At 51.8% G+C, this 14,161-nt stretch overlaps 1 protein-coding gene across 1 annotated transcript; it reads left to right on the plus strand.

Moving 5' to 3' along the window:
- Positions 1-1,241: 1,241 nt before the first annotated feature.
- Positions 1,242-13,655, plus strand: GPR137 (G protein-coupled receptor 137). The gene is made up of 7 exons (XM_035099094.2): positions 1,242-2,727; positions 5,425-5,474; positions 6,748-6,973; positions 8,104-8,253; positions 8,608-8,736; positions 9,782-9,876; positions 11,506-13,655. Exons 1-7 carry the CDS (start codon positions 2,362-2,364, stop codon positions 11,669-11,671), a joined length of 1,182 nt encoding a protein of 393 aa, XP_034954985.2. The 5' UTR covers positions 1,242-2,361; the 3' UTR covers positions 11,672-13,655.
- The last annotated feature ends 506 nt before the right edge of the window (positions 13,656-14,161 follow it).

Below are 14,161 nucleotides of genomic sequence, written 5' to 3' on the forward strand. Positions count from 1 at the left end.
ATCTGGAGGGCCGCAGTTTGGGGATGCCTGTAGTAGGGCTAAATGGCACTGTGAGTTTACATTCAATTCAAATGTACCTATGCAAATATCACTCTCAATGGAGCCAATTTCTGGGTCTTCTTTCCTTCCTTAAACAAATACCATTTTAAATATATCCAGATTATTTATTTAGTGGTATATAGCCGTAAATAAATGGCCATCATAATTCACAACTCAATTCTGCATACCAGATACAGTATTCAGTGGCGCCACACACAGATCAATGGCACAGCTCGCATATTTCACAGTGAAAGGATGTCACCCAGTGTTTATCTGTTTATTTCTTCGGAAGGCTTGGAACCCGCCCTTTGATAAAGGGATTATGGCTGGTTGCGATAACACAAAATATAATACAAAACTGAAATAGTGCAATGGAAAATAAACCCACAGCCAGTGTGTCAACCTTTAGTCCCAGGATGGTACAGAAACAGATACAGTGGCAAGATCCTTGGACTAGTGCCTGGGAGTCTAGAGTTCAAATTCCTGCTCAGCCCTGAAGCTCAGTGGGTGACCTTGGGCCAGTCACTGCCTCTCAGCTTTGGCCATCTTTATTTTTCATTTAAAAGTTATTACAATTATTGCCTTTCACCGTGCAATCCTTTATCCAGAAGCAATATTTATTATCGAGTTCAATGACGCTTACACAAACGTAAGCAAGGAAGATTGCATCTCTCTCCTCCCTTACCTGGGAATTCAGTAGGACTTACTTCTGAGTAGACATGGCTAGAATTTTGCCGCAAGCGAGCACTTTTGCTGCTAGTCTGACATTGGGGGTTTCTGTGATATACAGGCAGGGACAATCCCATATTGTCATCAATAAACGTTGGAACATACTGGAGCAGTTGGGAGTTTCATAGCCTCTGCTGATTTATTGGAAGAATATGGGCAGAAGGTGCCCTTACTGGGCACTAGGACAGAACTGGGAGGGAATAGTTAGGGGGGAGCATTTCCTGGAAACGCACAGAAATCTCTGGGTCCGTACAGTAGTAAGGGAGGAGGGTCAGCTTCATTCGCCCACACTTAAGATGGCGACCGGAAAGAGCGTAGACGCTCTAGCCGGGTGACTTTCTGCGGCCTGTCCCATTCACGAAGCCGCTTACGTCCTTTGCGTAAAAGGAGACGAGGGTGCTAGAGCGGGCGCTGGTTTCGTCACGCCAAGCCGGTGAGAGGGAGGGGGCGGGCCTTACTCTGTTTGCGCAGCTCGAAGCTACCAGGAAGAAACGCAGCTGGGGCTGCTTTAGGCCTGGGAACCGTCTCTCTCTCTCTCTGTCTCCTCTCCCCCCCATCCCAATTTTTTGGGCAGAACACAGCAAAAGGAAAGGAAGAGCTGCTTATTGTTCGAGAATCCGGAAGGAGCCCAGGGACCCAGGCATCCGACCATCTGAGGGGAGGCTTAAAGGAACCAGGTATATTGACGTTTAGTCAGGGAAACAAAAAGGACCCAGGCGTCCGAGGGTCTGAAGCGAGGGGATCAAGAGACCCCGGCGCCTGGGAAGAAAAGGGTTAAGGGACGCAGGCATCCGGCGCCTCAAACTGGAGAAGGCGAAGAAGCCGAGGGAACCAGATGTCCGATACCGCGGAGAAAGCAGAATGAAGAATTCTAGGTAACCTGGAAATTTGGAGCGAAGGGCACCTGAGCTTCCGGAAAAGCAAAGCAAAACGGGTCCAGCTCTCTGAGGACGGAGCCAAGTGACCAGGGATTTCCAGAGAAGGAGGCAATCAAGGGATCCAGACATCGAAGGACTAAGGGACCCTGGTGTCCGAGCACTTTGAACAGATGTGGCCCTGAAATCTGGGTGGTTGAGGAAGCGTTGCAGGACCTGCCAAGCGACCCAGGCACCTTTCACCTCCTGATCCTGGGGTGGGATGCAAGAGCCCTAGGTTGGGGAGGGGACAGCCCCTCGGGAGGTGTCTTGTTATTCCTGCTGAACATTTGACAGGATCAGAACCTTGGAGTAACCCAGCTCATTTCCAGGCATAGGAGAAGTCTTCCGTTTGATTTTATTCACAACAAGAATTGGATTTGTTTCTCGCCTCCATGCCTTCTTAGCAAAGAAGGGTGGGTGGGCCAGCTGTCGTTTCCCCCCCCCTTCTCTCTCCTGCTTCCAATCCCTTCCACGCTTCCCATGGAACTTGCAAAAATCCCTTGATTCATCTGCTTGAGGGGCTGGCCTCCCGCAGCAGCCCTGAAGGATGTAACCAACTACCGAACCCGGGGGCAGCTCCTCCGTCTTAAGAAAGTGGTGCCGGTTGCCTCAAGGCTTGCCCCCTGGAAATGACGCTTTGCTAACCGGACCGGGGCCCATCTCGCCAGGATTCAAGATGGAAAAGACCTTTGGCAACCTTAGCGCGATTGTGCCAGCTTCGCGCCTCACCCCGGCCTTCCCGCCGGCCGTCAAGGTTGGGCTGACGGCTCTGTACACGGGCCTCTATGCCTTGCTTTTCCTTTTGGTCTACGCCCAGCTCTGGCTGGTCCTCTTCTATCGCCACAAGAAGTTCAGCTACCAGACTGTCTTCCTCTTCCTCTGCCTCTTCTGGGCTGCACTGCGCACCACGCTCTTCTCCTTCTACTTCAAGAACACCCTCAAAGCCAACCACCTGAGCCCTTTCTTCTTCTGGCTCCTCTACTGCTGCCCCGTCTGCCTGCAGTTCTTCACCTTGACCCTCATGAACTTGTATTTTGCCCAGGTAACTCTTCTGAGGGGGTGCTTGCTTGCTTGCCCAGGTGGACTGTGGGTAAAAGAGGGGCGCTTGGAATGCTGGGCCAGTTTAGCGGATGGGGCCTTGAGGGTGGGCGAACTCCGGCTGCCAGGGCCAAATAGTGGCCCTTCAGGCCTCTGTACCTGGCCCTCAGGAACTCTTTCCACACCTCCCACCCTTGAAAATTTCCAATGCCTCTTGCTTGCCTAGAAAGAGGATGGAGAGGATGTAGAAACCTCTGTCCTCCCCCCCCCCCATGGCTGGAATGTAGCCTCTTGTACAAAGCCATTTCCATTATTCTGCCCACTTTTACCTCTGGCCTTGCCCACCACTTGCATGTGTGTCCACCGGCTCCAGAAGCTTCCGCCCCAAGGAATGTGGTTCTCAGCCTGGTTCTTCCCCCCCAATATGGGCTCTGTATTGCTTGCTATGCTGCCCCTGGGCAGATGGGTGCTGGAGTCCGCCAATACCTGGAGGGCCACAGGTCCCCTCCCTCTGGCCTCAATCCTTGCACACTTGCTGCCTTGAATTCTCAGCCAGTCATTCTGCCTTGTTCGCCTGTCCTCACGATCTCATGGCTACTGGTCATGAAATGGCTCTTAACTAATTAGTTTCAGGATCAAAAGTACCATTCCTCTGCAGAAAAAGGGCAATCAAAATGATCAGGGGGCTGGAACAGCAATGAGGAAATGTTGCAACAATTTGGGCTTTTTTGGGGGTGGGGAGCAAGTAGTGGGGGGTGGGTGCATGATAGACATGTATAAAATTACATACGGTGTAGAGAATAATAAAAATTTTTTATTTATACCCTGCCCTCCCCAGCCAAAGCCGAGTTCAGAGTGGCTAGCACCAAATATAAAACAACTGGTTAAAATACAACTCAACACAAGACTAAATGCATCCAAATTAAATTAAAAATTAAAAATGCAACCTCATACAAAAGGGGAAAAGATAGGAAAAATAGGAGAGGGAATCAGGTTGCCTCCATGCCAAATGCCAGGTGGAACAACTCTGTCTTACAGGCCCTGCGGAAAGAAATCAGGTCCTGCAAGGCCCTGGTCTCAGGAGACAGAGCGTTCCACCTGGTCGGGGCCAGTGTTGAGAAGGCTGGTTCTAGTTGAGGCTAATCTGATTTCCTTCGGGCCTGGGACCTCTAAGGTATTACTGTTTATGGACCTTAAGGTCCTCCACGGGGCATACCGGGAGAGACGGTCCCGTTAAGTACAAGGGTGCTAGGCCGTAAAGGGCTTTAAAGGTCAAAACCAGCACCTTAAATCTGACCCTGTACTCCACCGGGAGTCAGTGCAGCTGGAAAAGCACTGGGTGAATATGCTCCCATGGCAGGGACCCCGTGAGGAGCCTCGCTGCAGCATTCTGCACCCGCTGGAGTTTCTGGGACAGCTTCAAGGGCAGCCCCGTGTAGAGCGAATTACAGTCGTCAAGCTTGGAGGGAAGCTTTCTCCCTGCCCCTCTTTTTACAGTGGTACCTTGGGTTACAAATGTTTGGGTTACAAACACTTCGCTAACCCGGAAGTAGTACCTCGGGTTGAGAACTTTGCCCCAGGATGAGAATGGAAATCGTGTGGCGGCAACGGGAGGCCCCATTAGCTAAAGTGGTACCTCAGGTTAAGAACGATTTCGGGTTAAGAACGGAGCTCCAGAACAAATTAGGTTCGTAACCGAGGTACCACTGTCCTAGAATCATCTAATGAAGCTGAATGCTGGGAGATTCAGGATAAACCAACGGAAGCGGCCTTAAACAGAGCAAGACCACGGGTCCATCTAGTTCAGCAGTGTCTGCACGGACTGGCAGCAACTCTCCTGGGTTTCAGACTGGGGATTGAACTGAGAGATCCAGCATGCAAAGCAGTTGTTCTGCTGCCACTGAGTTATGGCTCTTCCCCACCGACCTCTGCCCTGGTTTCTGTTTTTAAAGGAAGTACTTATTCACAAAGTGCATAGAACAGGGAGGCAACCAGGTGAATTTTCACAGGGAGGAAAGAAGACCCAAAAGCCTTGGCACCACCACCAAGAAGGCTCTGTTCCTTACATCACTGCTTGTGATGGTGCCACACAGGGGTGCCAACTTGAATAAAATATTGTGGGGGCCCAAGTAAGCCCCGCCCTGCATAACTGATCACATGATGCAGTGCACATATACCATTTGAATGGGAATGTCCACCAGCTTTGTGGGGTCTGAAATTTCAACTTGCTGCACAAATCTAGTTGTTGCCTTTTCAGGGCAGGGTAGTGGTTAGAGGACTGGGCTAGGACCTGAGAGACTTGGGGTCTAATCCTTGTGCAGCCCTGCAGCTCGCTTGGTGACCGGTCACAGTCTCTTCAGAGCACAAGAGCAAAATATACACACCAGGAGGCTTAGTTTGGACAGAATCGTGAATATGCTTCCGGAGTTAATGCTAACTCCATTACTTCCAATGAGCCACCTTAGCCGCTAGAGGGCCATGAACACTTTTGTCTGGAGCTTTTTAGCCTGGTCTACCCATGTGCCATCAGAAAATCAAAAGGCCACATGGGGTGCCAGATGTGAAATATATTGGCATTCTTTTCAGCTCTTCTACCTGGCTATCTTATTAGCAGGCGAAGTTATGCTATGGTTGCTTGTTGCAGGTCCTGCTTGTTTTCTGTAATTGCTAATCCCTGCCCCTTTCTTCCCTTCCCCTCCAGGTGGTTTTCAAGGCCAAAGCAAAATACCGCCCTGAACTGACCAAAGGCCTGTGAGTAGATGTGTATTTGTGTGTAAAATCATAACATCTTGCATTCTTCCACCTTGCCATATATCCTCCTCAAGTGTCAGGGAAGAAAAAAGATAAAGTATTTTAGTATTTTTTTTAAAAAAAACAACCACTTGCATTTTCCATTTAAAATAAAAATTAAAAATTAAAAAAAAAACACCAATGTGGCTCTTCACATAAAATAGCTGGCAAATAAATGGAGAACGCAGGATTGCAAGTTTAAAAGGCAAAATCACAACATTATAGGAAATTAAAAATACACTCCCCCAGCAGCACCCTAGCTATAGCTTGCAATACAAAAGTAGGAGACAGGGTGAAGTTTCAAAACTGAGTTGTTTGCCTGGCTGGAAGCGGGTCCTTGAACTCTGATCATGCCTCTTGTTGCCTGGATGAAGAGGAATTTGTGAGTGTGCGTGTAAAACTAACCTATGGTGCACGGGTAAAATTAACCCTTGCTCTGCCTACCTTAGCCTCTGGATCCACCCACTGCTGGCATGTGGCCCTGGAAGGTTGGCCAGAAGGTAGCCTGGCCCTCTGTCTGAGAAAGGTTCCCCACCCCCGAAGTATGGGGAGGAGCTTACCTGAGATTCACAGCTGTGATTCGCTCACTCCCGCACACTGCCATTAGATAGCTTTCAGGGGTTTGGAAAATTTAGGGAGGACAGGCCTCCCGATGGAGCCTCCATGTTCAGGGGCAATCTGTCTCGGACCACCAAATGCTTCGTGCCTTTGACTTGTAGGCTTGCTGGCTGCATCTGACTGGACACAGCTGAACGACCAACTGGACTAGAGGGCCCCTGGGTCTGTTCCAGCAGGCCTCTCTCTTCTGTGCTCTTCCACTTTCTCTTTCTCAGTGGCCTGGCTCGCAAGCAGCACTAAGCTATGGTTTATAAACCATGCTTACCCTTGCTAAAAGCTGGTTGGCTGAACCTGGCCCTGTGGCCTAACTGTGGTTCATAAATCACAGTTCACCTTAATTTAATAAACCAACACTAACTGCCGTTTAGCATGGGTGTAAGGAGCTGTCACAACCGGAAAGCTACAGAGCTGCAACTGGAGAACGGCTCAAAATCGGAACCTTTCCCAATGCCAGGGGGCTCTCGCTGCACATTAGAAGAGCACACTAGCTCTCTCCCTGCTTGCCATTCCAAGCACCTGGCATTTTGGGGCAGTCTGCCTCTGACAATGGATGCAGAGCATCTCCACGGGGGCCAGCAGCCGCGCTAACTCTGCCTCCCCGCTTTCTCTCTCCCAGGTTGGCAGTGCGAGGGGCGTGCCTGGGCGCCAGCCTCCTCTTCCTGGCAGTGAACGTGGTGTGCGCTGTGCTGGTGCGGGGGCGCCGCGCCGAGCCCTGGGCCGTGGTCCTGGCGCGGGTCCTCATCAGCGACTCGCTGTTTGTGCTGGGGGCTGTCTCTCTGGCCCTTTGCCTCTGCCTCGTTGCCCGGGGTTCTCCTTCCACCCGCATCTACCTGGAAGCCAAGGTGAGCATTTGCCAGGGGGCGCGGGGGGGGGGGAGCTGGAGCCTGCTGCGTCTTCTTTTCCCTGTGCTATTCAACGGTAGGGGGTTGACATTGCTGCGGTGGCATCTCATCCCTGCACCGAGACCGCAGCGTTTCACCTGCTGAGCTGGCCCTGGAACTGGTAGCATGTCGGAGAAAGCTGCCTTGGAGGTCCTGGCTTTTAGCACTTTACATTGTTGCTGGCATCCTTCTGTCTCGGAAGAACATGGAGGAGTGTGCCTTTGGGAGGTGAAGTCAAACTGCTGGAAGGTTATAGCTGTAGAGATAGATAGGGGAGAGACATGTTTTGTTGCAGCTGGGGCAGATGAAGGTGTCTGGTTGTGCTGCTGCAGATTTACCAGGGCGTTTCTTCTCTCGGCTCTCCTCCCGGCGGTCATTCCACCTCTGCTCACTGCTCCAGATGCATGACCTGACTCCAGGCACTGCGCTCGTCTGCAAGGGATTCCCACACGGCAGGGTTCAACCTAAATTTGGTTTCCAGGACCTCGTGGTTACATTTCCCCCATAGTGTCGGTGGCAGCACACTCCACAACCCCTGATGACTCCTCAGGTTATTTGGGTGGCGGGCAACATCCGCAACCTTTGTGTCAGGCAGCCTGTCTGCCCTGGGATCTGCATGCCCGTCGCACACACCCTGCTATCAATATTTGTAATGATTGGATCGGCCGCTACCACAGTGCCCCCGGTCCCCAGAGAAGTACCCTTAGCAAAAGAGGATAGGTGTTCGTCCCCCAAATTACGGATCCTTTCTAAGGGAATGTTCCCCTCTTCCTCAAGGTGATGACACTCTTCTTCCCCAAGACCCTCCTCCCTGATAGCCACGGAGCTGTCGCCATGAAGGCCTCGCCCACCTGCGGCCAGGGATGATGGGAGCAGTAGTTCAACGCTATCCAACTGGACTCAAGCTCCCATCAGCCGCCAGCTTCCTGTTCAGCAGTCAGGGACGATAGGAATTTTGGTCCGATAAATATCTGGCGGGCCACCGGGGTCCTACAGCCAGTTTCAAGGCGCAGCAAGGCTCTCTTGATTTGAGTTTGCTGAGACCCGCTGACCGGTCTCTCTCTTTCCTGTCTGCCCCTTTTCTGTGACAGGGCACCTCGCTGTGCCAAACGGCCGCCATGGGGGGCATCATCGTCCTGCTCTACGCCAGCCGAGCTTGCTACAACCTGGCGGCCCTGGCTCTGTCCTCCCGCACCCGCCTCGACTCCTTCGATTACGACTGGTACAACGTATCTGACCAGGTGAGCAGGACGGGCTAAGTTCGGATTCCTTAAGGGCCAACCTTCCTACCCGGGAGGAGACCCGCCGCAACGGAACGAAACAACGGACTGGGCTCCGTTAAATTCCGCGGGTCGACTCTGTGTTGGATGCAGCCATTGCAGCGCAGAGCTAACTTTGTCCACTCGGACCTGGGGCTTAATCCCAGGTAAGTGGGGTGGGGGGGAGGCTTGCTGCCTCACCCTGCCTTTGTCCAGCCAGTCAGGGGGAAGCTCTGTCTGTCACTGGCTCTGGCTGGACCAGCTATTGGGCTCTCTGTCTCCCACCCCAGTGGAGAACCATCTGCTCAGGTGTCTCCCTTCTCCCTCCCCTTCCAGGCAGATCTGATCACGGACCTGGGAGACCAAGGTTACGTCGTCTTCGGCCTCATTCTCTTCATCTGGGAGCTGCTGCCCACGACTCTGCTAGTCGGCTTCTTCCGGGTGCACCGGCCAGCTCAGGATATGGTGAGTTGAAGCGGTTGGTTGGGAGAGGAGCAGAACCGCAAAAAGGCAGTGGAAGGAGAGACCCGAAGCGTAGGGGGAGGCAGGGGGCTGTTGCCATTATGAGAGCATCACTCAGTGCAGCAGGGGTGGGGTGGGGACGTTTTCCACGGGCCACATTCCCTTCTGGGCAGCCTTCCGAGGGCCACAAGCAGAGGCGAAAAGAAAAGAAAAGCGCCGCGGCAAATTCCGGTTCTTGTCTTTATGTTGCAAAGCAGAAGGAATTCTAGATTTGCTCATTAGTGTTTTTTAAACTGCTTTCTAAAGGCATGCCTTCCCCAAGCGCCATTTTCAAGAAAGAGGTGGCAGAAAGGTAACCATAGATACAGCAGGCACTTCAGCAGCTCTGAGCCAGACCACTTCCTATCTAGCTGAAGGCAGCAGCAAAAATGAAACTCCGCAAGGTCTGCTTAAAACTCCTGTATCGTAGGGACGAGGTGCAAATCAGCCGGAGCCAGCTTCATCCCCCCCCCTATAGTTCCCAACATCCCTGCCCATGGGCCATGCTGGCTGGGATGAATTGAAAGTCATAGAATCATAGAACTGTAGAGTTGGAAGAGACCCCCAAGGGTCATCTAGTCCAACCCTCTGCTGCAATGCAGGACTCTTAGCTAAAGCATCCATGACAGATGGCTACCCAACCTCTGCTGAATAACCTCCAAGGAAGGAGAGTCCGTAACCTCCGGAGGGAGAGCGTTCGGCAACATTTGCAGGGCACCAGAATGAGGACAGCTGGTGAAAGTCTTTTGGAAGGGAGCTTTGTAGCTCTGGGGCACCACCGAGAGGGATGGAGCTTTGCAGTCTTCTGGGTGCAGCTATTTCTGTGGGTGCTGCGTTCTCCTCCAGTGGCGTCTCCCAAGGCTAAGAGCTTGAATCCCTTGGGCGCAATCCACTGGCAAGGGCTCCTGCCAAAAAACAGGGCACCAGACATGGCCTTACCTTGCCATCCTGCAGGGAAAGGCAGATTGCAGGAGCAGCGTCCCCAGTAATGGTGCCTTCCTCCCCACAGAGTGCCAGCCGTGTCTTCAACCGGCAGCTGGGGGTCTCCCGATCCTACTTCTTCGACCATCCCGGGCAGCGCGACAGTGAAGGACTGACGAGCAGGTAATTTCTCTTCTTCCCCGAGGCCGCAATGGTCCCAGCCTCCAGATTCAGGAGCATAGGGAGCTGCCTTTATACGGCGTCAAGCCAATGGTCAGTATTGTCTGCACTGACTGGCAGCAGCTCTCCGGGGTTTCCCAGAGGGGACATTCCCAAGCAGATACTCTCCCATCTGTTCACTCACACGATGTCAAGGGGTTGTCAGGCGAGCCCAGGTCATCCACAGAGCAGGAAAGAATATGAGACAAGGAATGCAGTTAGCTTTTATTCACAGAAAGTAACAACACAGCTGGCTGTGTCTTAATCCAGCTGAACACGTTGCTGAAACTGACCGCTGGACCCGCCCTTCCCCTCTAGCCTCTCACTCTGGATCCCTCCGAAGCAGACAAAGGCTGTGTCCGGTGTTAGCAGGGGAGGAGACCCAGCAATACTGCTGGAAAGCAGGGGCAACTTCCAACTCCTCTCTGCCTGAGTCTGCGCTCACACTGCGACTCCAAGCCTCCAACCCTGTCCTGGAAGGCCCTTCTTCTTCTGACCCCCTCAAGCCCCCTGCTTCTAGCACCTCCCAGCTCGTAGCTTCCCCAGACTGCTCCCCAGTGTCCCACCACCACGATCCGGAGTCTAAGTCTTCTTCTTCCATGTCCTCTTGGGCTGCCAGTGCTCACCTGTCCTCCTCATCCAGCTAGTCTCTGACCCAGGAGGAGTCAGCTCAATGGCCCGTGCACTTGGGGTGTCTTATGTCCTGGTGGTGACAGAGGGGAAACTGCTTTCCTGTTGGCCCTTCCCCCTGGCTCTTCATTTCACAAACTCCTGAGAAGAGTCCTCCTGGGGCCCCAGATTCCCATCCCTGACCCGCTAGCACTAGACTGGGGCAGGTGTGCGGTCCCTGGCTGACAACCCCACTGCCATCCTTGCACTGGCTCTCCCCCCCTCAGAGGTGGAATGGAAATCATTTCCATGCCTGGAAGTTGTAAAAGCTCCATCGATGAAGCTGGCACAGCATACCAACAGTCGTTTTACTTACAAAAGCATTTTACTATACTGCTGTGTCATAAGCAGCTTACAGCAATAAAACTTAAAGCCGTACAATAAAAGCAATACAGAAAGGTTAAACGTCAATTAACCATTGTGGAAGGATATATTCCTAAGTTGCCTGCCTAGGCCTGGTGGAATAGAAAAGTTGTCTTATCTTCCCGAGTGCTTCAGCATCACTGAGCCCCATCTCTTACCTAATTCAGGGGTTCCCAACGTGGGTCGTGCCACCCCTAGACTTGGGGGTGAGGGGTGAGGGGTAAATGATTTCAGACTCTGAAAAGCAGGTACCACTGGATCAAGTTCATCCGTAATTAAACTTAAGTAGTTTTAATTGGATTTTGAATAAATGTGCCATTAATAGCGACCGTTTTGAATTTTATCGTGTTGATCTTCCTGAGTGGGCCGTACAAACTACTATTCTGAATTACACTTTTTATAGAGGTGGGGGGCGGGTGGGTTATGGAAACAAGGGGGCAGTGGGTTAGAAACCACTGATCTAATTCCTTTCTTTCCTTTTGCTTCCTAACACCCACATTAACTCCCCCACCCACCCACCCAAATTGCCTCTCCTTTCCCACCCCACCCGCTTCCTTCCAGCCTGACGGGACGCCTGGGCAGCGTCGGGAGCTGGTACGGCTCGATCAACCGCAGCGGGGAGCAGGACTGGTTTGGGGGGCCCCCTCCCACGGCCCCCCTTTTGTTCTCGCAGGCCACGGTGTCCGGCAGCCACCACCACAGCCTCTATTCCACTCCGCAGAACTGAGGGGAGCGGGGGGGGGGAGGCGGGTTTGTGGGGCACTGATGCAAAGACCCAGGAATCACTACTGATGTAGGACAGGTTTCTATGAAGGAGCAGGGATCGGGCACACACGGTATTTTAAGCACCAACACCCCATTCCCCAGACTGTAGGAAAACCCAGCTTTATTTCTTTTAGCCATTTGGGTGGAGGTGGGGGCTGGGTTGGCTCTTGTTGCTGGCATCTCGGTCCTGATGCTTAAGCTCTCCCCCTCCTTCCCCAGCCCCCCCTCTGCCCCCACGCCCACCCTGGGTACTTAACCGGTAGTATACGGAGAACTCTTGGCACTTTAATTTACTCGGATTGAGGAGAGGGGCGGGCTCAGTTTTATCTGTGATGTCATTATTTAAACGAATTCTGGTCAAATGTGTCTGCGGGGCGGGGCTGGGGGTTTCCTCCTCTCCCCCCCCCTTCCCATGAGCTGGTAGCGGCAGTGTTTTGGAGTAGCCTTTTGTTATTTGCTAGACATGCTGCAGTTTTGGTGCTATTCCATTCCCCCCACTTAACAATAAAGTCCACTTTGTGTTAGCGACATTGCGTGTGGTTTTCTGTAGTTGTGCTGCGGCGAAAATGGGGGAACCTCTCTCTGGCTTTTCAAATGTTGCAGTCCAGGCGGGTTGGGGATTAATGGGTATCAGAGCCCCGTCTTGAGGGCTACATTCCCCCCCCCCATTCCTTTGAACAAAATTACTTTTTCCAAGCATTCTTACGCATAAAAACATAGCAAAATAAGTGCCATGGAACAGGTGAATCCGTTTATTTTACAACATTGATATACTATTTGATTGTAACAAAACCTCAGGGTGGGTTTGCAGAAAGAATAAATAAAATTATCGGTAAAAGACAAGTATTTGAAACATTCAAACACCTATTAAAGTCAACAACAAGGTAAAACCAGATTAAAAAACGTGACAAAATATTTCTTTTCTTTTTGGTAAATGTTGGATCTGTAAAGTATCCAGGTCATTCTCTCACACACAAACCCCAACCCCAAAATAAAATGTGCACAGGCATTCTGGCTTTCTATTGGAAAGTATGGGTTTTTGCTGTCCATTGTGGATAAGTGGAAGATTTATCTCCCCCCCCCCTAAACATGGTGAGAGGGAGGAAACCTTTAAACTGGTTGTGGAGGGGAACACTGGCTCGCGTACCTGAACATAATTGGACTCTGCATGTGTGAGCCGATACATGGGGGTTCAATCCTGCTTCCTGCAGGGTTCAGGCATGCCAGGTGGGCACCTGAACTGAGCAGAATTGAACTCCTCTCCCCACTAGCTGATACATGGAGTGTTTTCAGACCTGCTTTCTGCAGCTAGCCTTGTGTGCCAGTAGAAGAGGTCTCCTTGTTTTAAATCTTTGGCGAAAGAGCCTGTGCTTCCAATGAAAGCAAAAACTGCCAGGAGCACTCCTTGGCCCCCATGTCACTGGCTGCTTTTTCCTCTTCCGGTTTGGACTTAAGTAGAGAGAGCGGAGCTACAGCCCCTGTTCACTGCTTTTGGAAGACACCCTTCACTCGACACACACCGTAATGGCATCCAGAAGGCACAGTTTGCCAATGGTGGCCGGCAGGGTGGGTAGGGCGGAAGGCAGGGAGCCTGCCACTAGGTGGAGCCAGAGCCAATGACAAGCAGAACCAACTAATGCTAGTTTTGTCCCCGTTCTCCCTCCTGAGTTCCATAAGGGGCGACGCTGAGACTAAGGAGGAAGCTGGCAAACAGGGCCAGCCTGAAGAAGACTGGTTGTAAAAAGTTAGGAAGGTGTTAGGAAGGAGTTCACTCGAATGACTGCACAACCTCCACTGCAATCCACACCTGAATCGTACAGAGGCAAAGCCACTGTAAAGTGATATATGGGCTGCTTAAACTCTGCTTCTGATTGAAGGCCTCTGTAGGGCTTGAAACTCCACCCCTAATGTGCAGGAGGCGGGGCTTGGGAAATCATGGATGAAGCCTGTTGAAGCAGGAGAGTTTAGTAGCCCTAATTCTTTGCACAAGAATTTCTCTCTTTTGAGTGGAGGTTTAATGCCCCACTCTGCTGATTCCCCTCTGTGTGTTCTTGTTTTTTAAAGAGCATTTGATGCCCGCCTTGATCTTCCTCATTTTTGCACGCTCCTAGAAGGGAGGAGAAAAGGAAGATTGCATGAGAATGTTAAGCAGGGCAAGCTGGAAAAATCAGGAGGATTAAATTTTTAGACTGCCGGGGAAGGCTGAGGTCTGGCCCAGTGGGAAAATTAAAATCGCCCGACTGTGTGCTCTTAATCCCCCCACCCCACCCTGAGACCAGTTTAAAAACTCCTTTCCCTAGAGATCCCAATAAGGTGGCGATTAGTGGAAGCCCTGAGATTTAGCTGCTGCTTTTCGAAACGGGGGGTCTTTGCCATGCCCTCCAGCCTTAGGTGGAGGCTGACCTGTTCCTGCCCGGCCGGCTGCACAGGAAAGTATCCTGGCAGCTCCTCT

This window comes from Zootoca vivipara, chromosome 17, assembly GCF_963506605.1.
Source record: "Zootoca vivipara chromosome 17, rZooViv1.1, whole genome shotgun sequence".
Classification (NCBI taxonomy): domain Eukaryota; kingdom Metazoa; phylum Chordata; class Lepidosauria; order Squamata; family Lacertidae; genus Zootoca; species Zootoca vivipara.